Raw genomic sequence first — 17344 nt, forward strand, 5'->3', positions numbered from 1 at the left:
TCACTCAATTAAAATCCATGATCGTTTCTTTTGATATTTCATTTATTTTATAAAAAAGGGAATGCAATTAACAAATTGTTTATGTACCTCTATTAGTGTTTAAGATTGTACCAAATTAACAGGCAGCGTGCTAATGGACACAAAGGCTATTGCACACAAGACATTCCATACAATAACAGAGTTCATACATACTGTACATAGATACATACATACATACTTACATACATAGTAAATCATATATCATAAAAAAAAAACAGACAGGGTTAGGCAACAATGCTGAAGTGAAGTGATAGGTAAGATTTAACCAACTTAAACACATCGGTCTTCAAAAAAAAAAAAATGGGCGAGAGCAGATATTATGTAAGCTGCCAAAGTGCTTTTACTACTCCTACCAAATGAAGGTTGATGTCTGGATGGCATCAAACCTGCACTGAAACATGAAGCGTGTCAAAGGTGTGTGTGACGACGTCAAACAACAGGAACCGTCAATGAACAACAGGACATCCTGTGGCTAAAATAAGTTGAGAGATTTGTAGTCCTACAGAGGATGAAGTGGTGGTCGACCTCCCACATAGCCTTGGAGCCCACTCGGAAACCGGAGTGCTCTCGATTTTGGGAAGAGAAGGATTTTTGAGAAGACTAAGACATGTTTACTCTGGACAGATCTCATTGCGTCCTATGTTTGACTGAACTATTTGACAATTAAAACGGGATTCTTTTTGGTAATGTGCTTTTTAAGACTTCACAGTGAGAGTGACCTACCCTGTTTATCCCACTCTCTGCACGTCAATAGATTATCAATGCACAATAGGCAATGATCAATAATACTGTCAACAATGGAGCTGCTGCCCCAAACACTTCATACTTACATTCAGCCTCAGTCCCCAGGAGGAAGGCACAGGTACACACTCCACAATGCAGCTGTGATGCAACAACGTTGTCAAGACAACAGTCCCTCCGAGTTGAGAGCTGCTGGACAGCTGTCATTAAGTGAAATGTATCAGTCCTAACTCACTTCAGGAAATTTGCTTCCAGATTGGGCCTTCCTCTTAGGAAACTGTTAAGTTACAAAAGACAACAGTAAAAGCGAGAGGGACAGATTACAAGGGCAAAGAGGGAGGGGTAAGAATGTTAATGAGGAAGCTCGGACTGTAATATACCAGTAATATACACAGTATTTATTTTTACAAATGAGTTAGAATTTCATGCAATAATATGCAAGCAGAGTACTTTTTGCAGTTAATCAAAGGGTTGTATGCATGTTTATATAGAGACTATATAGCCCTGTTTAAGGGGTTAACTCATGGGGGTTGGCCGATGTGGAGTGAAGTGCTTACTAGAACAAGCCTAGGCTTCCTGTCTAATAGGCCTCAATACTGGATGTAAAGGCCTCTTTTCCTCTGAGAAAATAACGTGGTTCAATCCTGGAACAGCCAACAGAAATAAACAATTGCACAATGCTTACATGTCCACAAAGTGCAATTTTTGAAAGCTTAAAAACATTGATGTTAAAGTATGTATTTGGTGTTGTGTATTTGGCTTTCAATAGAAGTCTGCATACCCGAAAACAAGCTGCTAAGTACAATAAGAACCATCTCCATCAATGACTGTGATTGCTGAGACTAGCCACACATTTAAAACCTTTTTTTCTTTTTTTTCACATTTCTGAACATTCTCTGCGATTGTAAATTCATGGAATCAAGCAGATTCACTCCAGGATGATTGTTTTGTCACGCTCTTACGTGGGTGAATCAATATAATGTGAGTTCACACTGAAATGATTGTAATGAGAGAAGGGATTCATTGTAACCAGTCTCTGAACAGACCGTTGTTGTGTCCCTGCGTTCAGAGGGTTCCCAGGTGCGCTTTCATCCTTTTAAGTCTCTACACCTGCACACAACTCTCCTCCATGATCCACCACACACACACACACACCATCTTGTTCTCCTGCTAGCTCACTCTCTCTCTCGCACACACACACACATCGCCCATACATTCAGACAGATGTGAACGTCGTGTCAGACACAGGTGGTGCAGTCCTGCATGATGGGAGTGGACTGGTGTTCGTGCTTGTTGGTGCAGTGCTCCAGCGAGCTGGAACTCTTCAGGGGGACCAGGCAGCGATCGGTGGGGCGCCCGCTCTGCAGCAGGCCCCAGCAGCACAGCACGCGCAGGAACTCCTTCCTCATGTCCTTACTGCGGAGGGTGTAGATCACGGGGTTCAGCGCCGAGTTCAGAGTGGCAAAGCCAAAGAAGTAGTTGGCCTTGGACAGGACCGGGCACGAGTTCATCCTGCAGGAGGTGTCCAGGAGGAGGATGGTGAAGGCGGGCAGCCAGAACACGATGAAGACCCCCAGCACGATGGTGACCGTCTTCAGCAGGGCGTAGGCGGGGGAGTTGGTGGCCTCCTGGTGACTGGAGCGCACGATCAGGTAGATGCGCACGTAGAGGATGACGATGGAGAGGAGGATGATGCTGAAGATGGTCACCACGAACAAGATGTACTTCTTGGAGTAGAGGGGCAGCACGGCGGAGCACAGGGACATGTCGTCGATGCAGTTCCAGCCGATGATAGGAAGCCCACCGAGCAGGATGGAGGTGACCCAGCAGGCTCCGATCAGCAGGAACATGCGGCAGGTCTTGTTGGAGCCGTACACCTTCACCTTGGTGATGGCAATGTAGCGCTCTATGGCAATGGCCAGCAGGCTGAAGACGGAGGCCGCCAGGGCAATGAAAGCCGTGCCTTCTCTGATGAACCACTGCACTGGCACTAACTCAAAAGTCCTTCGGCCCGAGAGGAAGATATTGGCTATGTAGGCGGAACCTGCCAGAAGGTCGGAGAAGGCCAGGTTGCCGATGAAGAAGAACATGGCGGAGTGGAACTTCTTGTTCCGGAAGACCGCGATGAGTACCAGCAGGTTCTCCAGGATGATGATGCTGCAGAGCACCACGATGACGACGTTGATAGTGGGGAGCGCCGGCTTGTCCCGGGTCATTTCGTCCAGCTCCTTAGGGGTCATGTCCTTGGCGAAGGCATAGTAGTCGTGGATCAGGGTTCTGTTGTAGTACTGGGAATACTTGCTCTTCATGGCGACAGGGTGACAGAGCACGGCGGCCTTTCGACAAAGAGTCATTCACACGGCGGGAGGGAGGCGGCGTGTCTGGGCCGAAGGTCACGTCTCAGAGGCCCAGGAAGCCTTTCTGGGTCACCTGCACAGAGAGATGAGGGAGAGAGAGAGAGAGCGAGAGTTTGTGTCAGCTATTGTGAAATGATCGATTCGAATCTGGGTCAGATTTACGAAACAGCTGAATCAGTTGAGTCGATCTTTTGTCACTTTAATTTACGGCGGCCTCCTTCAAAATGACCAGATGCTTGCTAGTTTTTAGTAATAAAAGGGCCAGAGATTACACAACAAAAACATAAAGAACATGTGACTGTGAGAGCAATGCTGTGATGACAGCGTCCAGTGTTTCTACACTGCCGCCCCGGCTAAACAAACCACCCAGTCAAGACAGTCGGAGCTGTTGTACAAGTAGAATGGAATGGCAACCGATACCGTCAGCGACTCCACTAACAGACTACAGCGATACGTAATCCTTAACACTGACACACAGAGGCAAACATTATACTGTGTATCTCTCCGATGTAAGAAAGACATCAACGTTCAACTGGCTGGGATCGTCACTCGTCGCTAGAGCAAGTGATGCCCTGTCAGTCTGGAGTGCTAGGGCTCAGCCAGCGAGCAGGTCTCAGTCCACCGGGGCGACATTCCGCTAACCCTGTCCAAGCACTCCGCTGTCAACGCTCTCGATGTAGCACGCCATTGTTGTGTGAGGCAGCGTTCCACTCCGGTGAGCTACCTCTACCTCAGTACACGAGCCACGCCTCTCCATTTCAGCCCGCCGGACGGCAGAGTCCCAAACCTGCTCTGGGTCAATACCGACAGGAGAGGATGGACGCTTCTTGAACTCACAGCTCGTGAAAAAAAGAAAACGTGGATGGGGCCCATACGGAATCTGTAATCCAATCGTTTGTGTGTGTGTACGTTCCTTGACGTTGCAGCCACAGCATTGAACACTAATGCATACTTGCCTAAACAAAGGAAAGAGGATCTGGAAATCGAATTAGGGCTTGTGTTGGTGTATTAACCATAGTGAAGGTAATGGGATCCCTCTGGGGCCCAGCTCTGAACGTAACCCAACACTGATGCATCTGCCTCACCCTCTCCTCTCCTGGCTGGCTGTTGCCCTGCACTTCCACCATCCCTCTCCTCTCTCCTGGCTGGCTGTTGCCTTGCACTTCCACCATCCCTCTCCTCTCCCCTGGCTGGCTGTTGCCCTGCACTTCCACCATCCCTCTCCCCTCCCCTGGCTGGCTGCTGCCCTGCCCACCTCTGTAGTGCAAACTGGGCCTGGGAGCTGCTGTCTGTGACTCTAAATCCTGGTGAGACCGCGAGGGACTGGGAGCGAGAGAGCGCCCATGTGGAACGGCATCTGGACACAAAGGCAGGAATCTGAGACATCTCTTTGACGCACACGCACACGCACCTCCCCTCTCTCACTCTCCCCCCCCCACTCTCTCTCTCTCTGTCTCTCTCACACACACACACCAGCATGTGCCCAGTCTTGGGACGTTTGCAATGCATTTACACACACACCCAAAAGACTTGCTCTTAACACTTTTAGCACCACCACAGTCCAGCTGCATATAGACAGATTCAACACCCAGCTCGTTCACATTGCCAATAATAACCAGCGTACCGTTTCCTCGCAGGAACAAAGAACAATAGCTTGTTCAGAGTGGAGAGCACTGCCCTCTCTCCTTATTATAGCCATTGTCGGATCACTGGTTGAACAGTCTTCCAGTATGCTACTGCAACTGGATTATGGCAGGATTAAACATGACTATCTTTTCAAAAACGCTATATACATATATCCTGTCTGTTCATAAAATGACAGAAATAAGGGGTTTTGAGACTGGGCATGCTTGCCAGTCACATTGAGTAATCAAATTAGGTTACATTACAGATCATTATATTGTTATTGTGGGATCACCCTAATCTAATAGGGCTCAGCCGCAGACTCCATTCATCAGTCTGCCCAGAGACAAAGAGAGACAGCGTGTGGTTGGTCCATCTCAGTTTCCTTCCCTCTTCTTCTTCATGTATCTGCTGTTTTAAACATGTTGTTTTTCTTGTGCTTTTGTTCATGTGTTTGGCATCTTAAGGCCCCCTGTCACCGCGGAGACCATGGCGTCTGTCACCGAGGAATCTGACAGCGTGTGAAACCTGACGGGCTGGTTCGGCCACAGCGCTTTGTCATCCCCGACCCGGCCCTGCTCCTAGCAGCCTGACGCTTTTGACACGACTGGCAGACAGTAGAGCAGACTCTACACACACACACACACACGTCATAATCCCAAGGCTGTAGACATAACACAGGAACCGTGTGCCAAAAATGAGCGCACAGTCACACCACCTGTCCTCCCTCCCTCCCCCCCCTTCCTACCTGAGACAATGAGACACGATGAAAAGGACGCGGCGTCCTGTCAGCGCCGAGCGGTCCCCCCCCCGTCCCCCCGTCCCCCGACACGCCGAGCCTCTCACACACGGAACAGAGACAGATTCCCACGGAGTGTGTGTGGGCTGTGTTAGGCCGCTGCGGAACCAGGCGCTCTAGCTGTGTGAGGGGAGCCGGTGTCTACAGCAGGCTGTGTGTGTGTGTGTAGCATACTGGTGACCCTCCACAACAAAAACAAAAAGAGAGGGGCTATGACCATGATCTAGACTGCCAGACGAGCAATGAGAAATCCACTGGATTACCACACCGTCTTAGCACAAGCAACAGTCAAACCATACCATGACCAGTTTGCAGAATCTGTACTTTTGGCCAGAGCTATATTAAGGCAAGAGGAAACCAACATTCTGCACTTATGAAACAAGTCAGAAGTTTAAAAAAAAATGTGTGTGTGTGTGTGTGTGGGGTGGGGGGGTGGGAGACAGGAAATATCTGTCTGCCTGTCGCTTCTCATCTCCGTCCAGCGTTACATGTTCTACTTTCGAGAGCGCTTGTCCTCATGTCGTACACGCGAGAATGGTGGATGAAAGGGCTGCGAAAGATGCTATCTCCAACCACAGCAGCCCGTTCGGGGTTTTCAACTTCCACCCGTCCTCTCCTCGCAAATAATGTGCAGTTGCAAGGGCAGTGCACCTCCTTCCACAGGTGAATATTCAGACAGAATCCTACGAAGGCGCTGCAACATGATCTTTGGTCGCTAATCCCATGAGGCAAAGTTCCCCCCGTCCAGCCGTGACTGACGGCTGCACAAAAGGCCCCAGGTGTTGTTTGGCTTTCCCCCCAGCACCTGATAAGCCCCAATTAGCAGCACGTCTGCTCCGAGGTACCCCAGCAACAGTGCCATTACGCACCTGCTAGCCAAGCCATCATCAGGCAGCACGCCAATCTGGCTCCACTTTCTCCTGAGAGCCTCACATACTGTATGGCACTGTCTGAGCGCTGCACATTTGCATGGATGCTCTGTTCAACACCCATAAGTGCATGCCTAAGTTGATTAACCTTGTCTGAGGTGACAGTGCAAAGCAGCATTTCCATCTTATCTCTGAGCTGTTTGCTTAGTAAAGAGTCATTATCTGCTCTTTCCGTCGCCCAGACGCACTGCTCCCGCCATCTGTCGATCACACTGTCTGTCGCACTAAAGCTGTCGTATTGGCAACAGACATTTTCTGCAGCAGTCAAGGTTTCACTCCTAATCTCTCTGAGGCCTTTACCGTTCCGGGGCGGGGTATCTTCAATGCTCTTACTGGATGCCTCCTCTTCCATTATCGGCCCTAATGGCATTGTGGGCGAGTTCTGAGAGCATTCATAGAGCTGTCGTGGGTTTGGCGCCACACCTTAGCCACCCTGCCCCTCCCCCACCCCCCAACAGTCCCTGGCTGTCGGTTTTCACGACTGGGGCATATTCACTGTGAGCAGCACTAGCTAGGAGCTGAGAGATGGTGTAATAATCCGTTGACAAAGAGGAAGGAAAACCAGTAACAAAGCTGTGAGTTATAGATGTCAGTTATACATTTAGCAACCTTCCAGGCTACCAGTTCTTTTGACATGTGCTTATTTTTAGAGCCCTTTTTCTTCTATGAAGAAAGCATCTGTGTGTGGAATGAAAACATGCAAACCACATACGACCCTAACCACAATCAGGTTGAAGACCGCAGACAGGTTCTAATATCCCCTATGTTTCACCACAACTCTAGATGTTTAGAGGGAACTCACACCTTTAACCTTTCTTCCCCCCCCCCCCCCCCCCTCTCGTCATGACACACAGACACCTCCTTCCCCAACTCTCCTCAGCCTTCGTCATCCGCTGCACAACCAGCAGTTTGATGAGTCTCCCTCCTCACGAGTCATTACACACATGGGCACGTCAGGGCAGGCTCGACTGGAACACAGCGAGCAGTTAGCCACACGCCTCTAGCCTGTCCTCGCTGGTGCTATAGCAGGTGGCAGCAGGGTGGCTGTGAGCCCCTCCCTAATGCCCCCGGACTCTGGTCATGGACTCATTTCACACTGGCCCGGCAGCAGCATTGATCGAAAACAGACAGTTCTCCAAGCTCAGGCAGGAGTGTTCCAAGTTCCCAGAACTGCAGTGGCAGTAGCTAGACTCGGGGGGGGTTACACCGGGGTGTGGCTCAAAGAGCCCAGAGCAAGGTCGGGATGTGAACAGGATTGTGGTTGCATCCACGTACTGAACACGACCTTGGGCACGGTGCTGTCGATGGGTTTGTAGGGGTCTATACCGTCAATGGTTCATGGGAAGTACTAGGCTCGTTGACTGCAGACTAGTATCCATGGACGACGTGGGATTGATCTCTCTTGTGAGACACGCGTAAGCCCCCTGTAAGGGCTCTTTGACCCTCAGGGGGATTCTGGGCCATGCGGTCTCAGATGAAGCTGGTGTTTCTGGGGAGATAGGCAGCCGTCAGAGGAGGGCTACCGTCCCTCGTCCTCTTCTGAGCTCTTATCTGTCCTTCACGCTTCAGTGCCGACAGGCACGCTGATAACACAGCTGGCCAAGAGACCCAGGGGATCAACAAACAGCTACAGCCAACACCAAAATAACAAATTACAACTGGAGTATGACTGCAGTGAGAGAGGACACTAGTCACTTCTCATTGCTGGTCGCCTGCCCTTCCTCCCCACACCCTTGTCTATATTCTTTACAGACAAACACAAAAACATTTTTTTCTTCTTCTATTTTTTTCTTAATCTGCAGACCACTGTCTGTCTGTGCATGGATGTAACATTACAGATCCCCGGGAACTCAGTTCCTCTTTTCAACAAATGAAAGAAATCAATTCTCCAGGCAGCTAGGAAATACAAGGGCTACGCAAGTGTGATTTGATTTCTGAAACACCATATCAGAGGGCTGGCTGTTACATTGAGGAGAAAACACCAGTGCATGGGCAGAGTGCGGAGGCGTAAAGCATGGCCAGGAGATGAGAGATTGTGGAGCATTCTAGAACAGCTAAATGTTCACCGGGGGTGGTGGACAGAGAGTAGAAAACGAGTTTGAGAGAGTGAGAGAAAAAGAGAGAGAGAGAGAAAGACTGAGGAGGAAGACTGAGGAGGAAGAGAGGTTGTTTTTGTGTCATTCTGTGACTTGTACTGTCGATAGGCGGAACAGACTCGAGATACGAGATGGAGGCCTGCGATATCTCACAGTTTTGAGCTCTGAGAGGAATTCCACAGGGGGAGCTGCACAGTGGAAAAAGAAGAAAAAAAACACAGCTGAAAAATTTCTTTGTTGCTTTGTGTAAACTTGCCAAACCATGTCTCAGACAAACACTATTCACCGTCGCTTAGCTTAACCAAGCTGTTCGATTCAGTTATACTGTATATTAAATATTTGTAAAGTCATTATTTTAAGACGGTTATAATAATGCATCCCTTTGATGATGGTATCTTATCAGTGACACAGAGAGATAAATTAAAGAGGAAGAAAACCAGTTATTCATCAGATAAGATCAGACTTGAGCCATTTGTCTTCTGCTCACAGAAAGGGTGTTTTCGTAAGATAGCAGGCCATGCTTGCAACTCCAATGAAAACATATGCCTTCCTTATCCCAGGTCCGTTATTATGGTAATTCCAAAACAGCCTCATTCTTGGGAATTCATTATAATCGTGTTGAAGCTGCCTGGTATTACAAGCGTCTCTCTTATCATGTAATTGGGGATTAACTTTCCCCTCATCAGACTCGTGACAGTTTGAGCACAGCCTCTTCTGGGGGTCTCGTCCGCAAGCACAGTTCAATCACACTGGCGGAGCGACGCTCAGTAGATGCACTTCACCCTCATCGCATCTCCCAACTCTCTATCTCTCTCCCTGTCTGGGACTCGTGTCATGGTTTGTTCGCGGCAGCCGTTTACGTGCTGCTGGTGACCCGCCACTGAGAGCGGGAGCAGTCGGGAACAAAGAGCCCCGTCGAGTGGGGTGTCGTGCAGTCACCCCCGTGATCGACAGCCCCCCCAATCTGCCCCACAGGGGGGCACGCTCGCGGAGCGGTGGGCGCCTTTGAGGCAATTACTGGAATACATTCACCCTCGGACCGTCCCTGTCATCCCCCGCCACATAGTTATCCCTAATTATTCATCGTATTACGATGTAAAACTGTGCATGTCTGCCTTTCATCACCCGGGCTGATTTGCAGACAGAATATCCATGTCCCCAACCCAGTCTTCTTCTCGTACGCTCAAACGTACCACAGAGACCTATAGAAGAGGCTACAAAGAGGTGATTAAAAAGCACATCAGGAAGTATGTATTTAGAGCTGCTTTTAAGGCAAAGTCAGGTGTCATTGCTGCACGGCCTGAAGCTAGTTGTCTACAGTCAGATTCATGCACAACGTGATCTGTAGAACGTAGCCTACAGCTGAAGGAGCTCTTGCAAACTGACAAGTGGTTAGGCGGTCGAATCAAAAATAACACCTTTCTGAGAAACGAGTGAGAAACATCCACCTGTGAAGTGTGTTCCAGTGTTTCCCACAGATTAGAAAGCTATATGTGGCGGGGGGGGGGGGGGGTGTTGTTTCATGTCAGACCGGGGGGGGGGTCGAAATAATTCACAAAATCAATCAACAACAACAAACAAATAATTTCTGCATATGCAGGTAGCGACGCTGCATACAGGGTGCTAAATAACTATTTAACTGGTCGGCTCCATGACGCCGGGTAAGTAGCTAGCTCTTGAAACTTCTCACCAAAACAACGAAGGGGAACCTTCGATTAAGACATGTCCGTCGGTACCTAGCGAAAAGTAGCCTCAACTTTCCTAGACCTTTAGCTACGGCACTAATGCTGAAGGCTCGCTGATGTAGCTGTCGGTCTCACTAGAACGGCGTATGCATCGTTGCTAACGTGTGCTGACGTAGTGACTGTGTGTGTATGTGAGAAAGACGCGTGCGTGAAAGAGACGGAGGGAGAGCAGGGAAAGGAAATGCAGCTGAACGAATACGCTGCGTGTTTTTACCTAAATAGCGAAAAAAAAAAATGTTTACGAAACGCAATGTGTGGCGGCCGGTGTTGATTCTGTGGCGCACCGCCACAAATTAGTCTATGTGTGGGAAACACTGGTGTTCCATACAGTGTGTCTGAGCTGTGGTGCACTGCAGAACCAACCGGGGGTGGGGGGGGATATTTAGGCCTGTCTGAAACACTTCCTGGATGGAAAAAGATGTATGCAGACACGTGGTGAGAAACAGGGGGAGGAGGGGGGGGGCGGAGGGCACAGAGGTTTGCTGGATCAGACCTGGCTGGTTTAGATCCGAATACTGGAAGAATGTGTGCTTCTATTGGGGTCGGGTCTGCATTGGAGCCTAAAGAGACGGGGCTCGCCTCAGGTTTCAGCAGGGCCTGCTATTCTCACACCTTACCGTGTTGTTGTCTACACAGTCAGGTATCCCTGTAATGAATGGCCTTGAATGCACATTCACCTAGTCATTGTCCCGGCTCCCTTCTCCTGTTCTGCCTCGTCCCTCTAGACCTTGGGACTCCACCTAGGCTCACGTGAGGGCAAGAGAGGAGAGAAATTGATCTTGCAGGAACAATACGTTAACATGAGCGCACACTGGCATGCGTGTGTGTGCGCGTTTCTGTGAATATGCACATTACAGATGAGGGTCCACTCTCATGCGCTCGGATGTTGTCATGCATGCATGATAAAGCCCATTGCTGTGTCTATCGATGTGTGTGAGTGTGTGTGTGTGTGTGTGTGTGTGTGTGTAGGGGGGGGGGGGGGGTGTATGCGAGTGACTTCCCAGAAATTAGCAACGTTTGTGCGTGCGTGCCCGCGTGTGAGTCATGGAATGCCCCAACCATGGGAAGATGGGTGGTACAGGAGAGCAGAGGGGGGGGCAAAAGAACACAGAACACCATCAACAGGGGCCAACCTACAGGGAACCAAAGCAGTGGGGAAATTCTCTGGGACACTCAGATGACATGCAGAATAAACACCCTCCATCTTACACTGAGGTCCTGTACAAAAACAAAACAAAGGAAAGAAATGATCTGGCTGGATGCAGTTCGATTGAACGCAGCATGGTACTGGTGATGGCCGATGTTCCATAACTTCACCGTAAACTGAAAAGTAGATAACATTTAGGGGGAGAAGGAGAGTGAACACTGTTGGGCTTCTTTCCATACTGCTCAGAGTTTTGGGGTTCTGGGAAATGTTGCGACCATTTTACAGCCTTGTTACAGTATATCCTTTACAGTTTACAGGATGCGCGTACAGTCTTTGTATGAAATACAGTAGAGCTTTCTGTAATGAGATCCTGTGTATGCCTGACAGTATGAAATTTGCAACAAAAATACATTGAAGTTTGATCACAGCTGGATCCATTTATTACAAACTATACGTGACCATTTTGAATAAAATGGTTGCGAAAGAGTACAATGACGTAATGGTGTGCATTGTGAATTGTGACATGGTCGGATGCTAACACACTGTGGGAGTGTCACGTGACGTCATGCAACTGATACTGTACCTTTGACCCTGACTCTTTAAGAGAAATGTGGACACAGTGTCTTACCAATTGTCAATTAGGACAGACACCATCTCCAAACCTTCATGAGCTATGCTAACTCCCATAGGGTGTGTGTAGGGTGTGTTTGGTTTACTGCTAATGGGACAGGTCAACTTCACTTCATTGCAGGGTAAACAACCTAACAGCTACGTCGCACAATGTAGGTCATGTCGACACCTCATCCGTCTTCTTTCTAAGAAAGTATTCTTTAGCCGAGACCAACGTTTTACCTCCGAGTCACTAAGCTGGTTCAACGCCGCTCTTCAGCCTAAGCTCCTTCCTTCTAGACAGAGTAATCACTGAGGACTGGCTCTAAGGCCTCAACTCCCTCCTTTAACCTCCCCTCTTTTGTGTGGGGGGGGGTGAAGTAAGGCTTCTCTCCAGCTGCACAAACAAAGCTAGACAGGATAACAAAGGATGCCAGAAAAGGAGGAGTTGGAAGGGGCTCCGAAAACCCTCCGTTTCTAAATGTGTACCTGCTCCAACATCCCTGCGACCTGACCGCTGCGACTGACCAGACTTCAGGGAACCACAACATGACCACATGGATAAACTATGCTGCTACAGCCGGCAAGAGAAGCTCAATCAACTCTTATTCATAAATCACACCACAAAACGGCATACGTACGTACAGCTTGCAAAGTGTTTTCTTGCGTCTTCCAAAGCCACAATAGCAACCAAAAGCCACAAACACAGAACTGCATTTGAACGATGGCTCATCCAAGTGCCAAGGAGGCGAGATTTTTAAGTCCAAAAACCAATTGTTATACAAACACTCCCTTACACTTGAACAAAGTTTGGCTGGCCAATGCTTCAAAAATATGATACTACTGAAGCCAAAATAGCATTACTACAAAGACAGGATCTATTGAGCAAAGTTCCTGCCATCATGTTTCAGGAAATCCTGGCCTGTCACTACAAGCATTAGTGTCTAACCATTTGAGATCCAATAGATGGCGGAAGTCAATGGAAAAGGTGTAATGAGACTCTGTCAAGCTGCTAGGGGATTTTTGTGAGGCAATAACAGACAGTCCTTTCCTAAAATAGGCAAAACCGTCACTCTGTAGAGAAAATCCACTCAAGTAAATATTTATTAAGTATTCCTAACACTGCTTCAGTGTCGGTAGGACAGATTCGTTTTGTTTTTTTGTGGATACCCGTTTGTGTGTTTGCAGACTGTATTTCACTGATCACTCCCTTTTTCTCTTGGCCTTGTTTCAATACGTTTCATGCTGTCGGCTGTCTGTTGTGACTTGCACTCCGGCAGCAACAGAAGGCGTTTATTTTGCTCCACCGACCCGCCACACCCAATGGGAGCTCCAGCTAAAATCAGCCTGAGCAGCTCAGATGGCTGCGGCACCGCTGAGAAGAACTATTAATACCACTGCGGCAAACCCGCAATGACTCCATAGACGTCGACACAACATTCCAAGATCTAGGATCTTAGCTGTTGTTATCCGAATGTAATGGACTGACCTGTGGCCACCTAGGAGTGGTTCGAGTTAACCAGCTAAAAGCCCAAACCTTTTGGGGAAGTTTTCTTTGTCGTGGTCCTCTGATCTTTCACAGCTAGCGGCCCTCAGCTATGGCCTACCAAGTACTGTGTGTGTGGACAACAAAAGAAGTGAGTCTCCCTGAGGAAAAGCCGTCTCACTGTTTCCTTTTAGCAGGCCTCTCCCAGGCCCATGTTGAAACCCGAGCGTCCTTCAGGGATGGCCCCACCCACACCAAACACATCCCATCCGTCAACCTCCACATGACCCAGCCCATGAATCCCACACGTCCAGTTCCCACCACAGAATGATCATTCATTTATTTATCCATGCGTTTACTCCTCCATCTGTTTATTTATTCGCCGACGTATTCGACTTCACTTCTCACGCACTCCTTGCCGTCTCTGTTCAGAGGAGTCCCCATTGCAGATGTGACCCCCAGGACGCAGGGCGGCGTTTAGAGGGACTAGACTACGGAGCACTGAACTGGGTGGGCAACAGCGCCCAGACGACTCCCGACCTCATGATGTCATGTTCTGCTGGACTAAACCAGTCTCACAGTGGTCTGACATAATGGCTTTTAGAGTGACTCTATAAGGCCTGCTAAGCTCGGAACCATGTGTGCCAGACCAGGGGCTCTTCTCACAGCTTTCTGAGGCTGGTAATGTCTTTTAACGGCACCCTAGGACCCCGTCTCTCGGCCCGGGGACGGAGCGAGTGTGTGAAAGAGTGTGTGAGGAGGGCTAGCGGCGGTCAGCGGTGGCGGCGTGGCGGGTTTTGTTCCGGTGTAATGAGCCGCGACATCACATGGTGCAGAACGCAGACGGCAAGCTGCCCGCATCGGGTTCCATCTCCAGTCAGTCCAAACACAGCATTCGGGGGGAGCCAATCAATGTATGCTGTAGAACCCAAACCCCCCCCCCCCCTCCCCCCAGTAGTACCTATACACATCCACACCCCAAAACCAATCTCTCGATACAACATCAAGCTTGACAATGAACCTGCTGACAAAACACTTTCATTCAACACTTAATGTTCCTCTGCTCTGGACCCGTCTCCGACTTCTCTAAAAGGATGTTATCACGGGAAAACGTTTGCTCATCTCTATGTGGTGTTTGAGACCCTGTGGCTCCCAAGTGCATTTGAGCATTCATTTTATTGCCACTGCTGAAGCTTGAGATAATGCTGTCACAAGCTTTTCGAGAGGGTCTTGTTGCTCCGCACTGAGAAGAACAACTATCCCCAAGAGAGAAAGGGAAAGAGAGGGAATGACGGATGGGTGGCTTTATCTGGGTAATAAACATGAGTTTCTCTTCCTTATCAGCTTATCTCACTGTGATTCGGGAAATCTCTTAAGACAAGGTGTCGCTTGACTAGATTGCCAACACCTCTTTCTGACTGTACGGTGTTTTTGTAAAGCTCATCTTTCTCAGCACAGGGACACGATTCACAATGAATTTCATTGTCAGCATGACACAATAGGTCATTCCATTCAAAATGATAAAAACACACACTAGCTAAACTAAACTTTGACCTTCATTCAACACAGCTAATTCGGATCCAGTTCACCACACAGTTACAGTATAACCAGTTACCTGACAAACACTGTAATTTTAGCTAATGTTTAACAGACAACAAAAGAACTGTAGTAGGTGTTGACATCTGGCTTCAAACAGAAAACTGTGAATGTGCAGCTAGCAGGTTTCAGTCAATTGAAAAATAACCATGGTTATATCAATTTATCAAAATTGTAACTTCAAATCTAAACTAACACATTATGCATTTGGTCTACATGTTTCAGATTAATTTAGAAGGTGTGGTGCGTCACTGTTATCAAACGCGCGATTGACCATCGTGGAAAACTGATCCACTTCGGCAAGATGGTATAATGGGATCTTTTGTCTTATTAATACATCCTCTCAGCACAATGCAGCCTATACAATGAAGGATGAGCAAACCTCGGCAACACTGTAGGGGGTGCAGCGGGTCTTGCAACGGCTACAATACGTGAAGCCCCGCTGCGAGCAAACGCCAGGGAGTTCAGCGTGCCTCCACACTATCCTACCACAATGAAGATTGTGCAGCGGTAAATCTGTGAACAGTGGCCAGTTTCTTTGCTAATATTTAACACTCCTGTTATTCGTTGACTACCGCGACACAAACATCTGTCACTGAGCAAATAGAAAAGAGTTAAAAAAAAAACAGCATCAGTGGATTTTGCTGAATAGCAGTCTAACAGATCAGTTCTGATGTCATTAAGCAATAGTGTGTTGATTCTCTTGCCATGTTATGCTACTGTGTAGTGGAGACTATCATGACTAGATCGTGTTGATAGTTTATCTGGGAAACCTCGTGTAGGCAATCCCAATTGTCCCTACTCAATCCAATGGTTACCCTTACCACAATTGTATTTTACATTCAGTTGCGAGCGAGTAACACATTAAATAGGCACATTTTTATATAAGAAAATTGCGACACGTGCGATGTCATGGGTGCTGCAAAAGCTATCATTTGTATAGGCTTAACTTAATTTACGTTACATATCCTGATCACTCACCCCATGTGCAATGTCGAACGGCTCAGCGTAACAGCAGTCCGTATTATCAGTGGCTTCAACAAAGTTTTATCATGCGGGTAGTTTCCCAATCCTTTCACGAAATTGACCCCGTCTGCGCGCTCTTCTGGCGATCAGTACAATTTGAAATTATTAGAAGTTTCGCAGACAACTGGGCAGTCCTGTTTTAGTAACTGGTGAATCCATTCCTGGAACCTCTCTTTCAAAATCCAAATGTTGCGACTCTTACGAAACCTGGTTGTTTTTAGTTGAAAAGGGGCATATAAACAAATGCCTCAGACTTTTGCTAAGGCTAACACTTTCTCTTTTGTTGCTCTATTCTCCGTGTCCGTCTGACTGTCCCTGCATTAACTCGGAGAACAACAGCTCCATAGGCTACGGGAAAGTCAGGGAGGAGCGCGCTCACACACATACACCCACACTGCTTCTTCTGGGTTAATGGCATAACAAACCATGGACTCGTTTACTGTATCGACTGTAGAAATAGTACGGGTTCCACTGGCAACACATGAAAGGTTTAGGCTACGCGAAAAAATTACATTTACACATTTACTTTTATTTATACTCAATAATGACTCTAAAGTGTGTAGGGAACAGGCACGTGTATTTAGTCTATTTTTCTCTCAGATACAAATTAAGTCCAGATGTTTCATCCTTTATGTTCCACCTCCTCACTTCCTCTCCTCTTTCCGTGCTTTAAGTCTCCCATTGAGAGTTGTGACTCGACCAAGGTATATCTCTGGGGTCCATTCCCTTGTTGACCTCTGCTTTAAAAGCAGTCTTGGTTGTCATGGACATATCACTGTTATCACGACACAACCCGATAAAAGTAGCTGCTTCTGACTGCAAGCATTTAGCCTACATATTTTTCAAACCTAACTTTATTTAAAATTCTTACAGTTATGGAATCAGTAATATACATTAAGGTATTTGATGACACTGTTTTGTGTAATTGACAGTGTGTACTTTTGTATGTGTGATTTTTAATAAAGTCTATTTTTTATGGACTTAAAATTGAATTTTTTAAGAATTGCAGTATGACTGTACGTCTACTAAGGTAGGTGAAGTAGTGGAATTAGGTACAAACCTCAAGACAATGATGCAGAATGGCATCATAAGCATCATCATGTAACCTACACTACCTTTCAGTTCCTCACGTATACCCATACAAGCAAGTG

General features: G+C 47.8%; 1 protein-coding gene across 1 annotated transcript; it reads right to left on the reverse strand.

Moving 5' to 3' along the window:
* Positions 1–30: 30 nt before the first annotated feature.
* s1pr2 (sphingosine-1-phosphate receptor 2) lies at positions 31–16728 on the reverse strand. Its single transcript, XM_047038172.1, has 2 exons — positions 16149–16728; positions 31–3210 (listed from the first exon to the last, which is right to left on the reverse strand). Exon 2 carries the CDS (start codon positions 3132–3134, stop codon positions 2019–2021), a length of 1116 nt encoding a protein of 371 aa, XP_046894128.1. The 5' UTR covers positions 3135–3210; positions 16149–16728; the 3' UTR covers positions 31–2018.
* Positions 16729–17344: the final 616 nt, after the last annotated feature.

Source organism: Hypomesus transpacificus, chromosome 17 (genome assembly GCF_021917145.1).
Source record: "Hypomesus transpacificus isolate Combined female chromosome 17, fHypTra1, whole genome shotgun sequence".
Classification (NCBI taxonomy): Eukaryota; Metazoa; Chordata; class Actinopteri; order Osmeriformes; family Osmeridae; genus Hypomesus; species Hypomesus transpacificus.

What these genes read in the sequence shown, in the direction of transcription:
- s1pr2 (XM_047038172.1), bottom strand. Translation starts at nt 3,134, where the DNA reads ATGACTCTTTGTCGAAAGGCCGCCGTGCTCTGTCACCCTGTCGCCATG.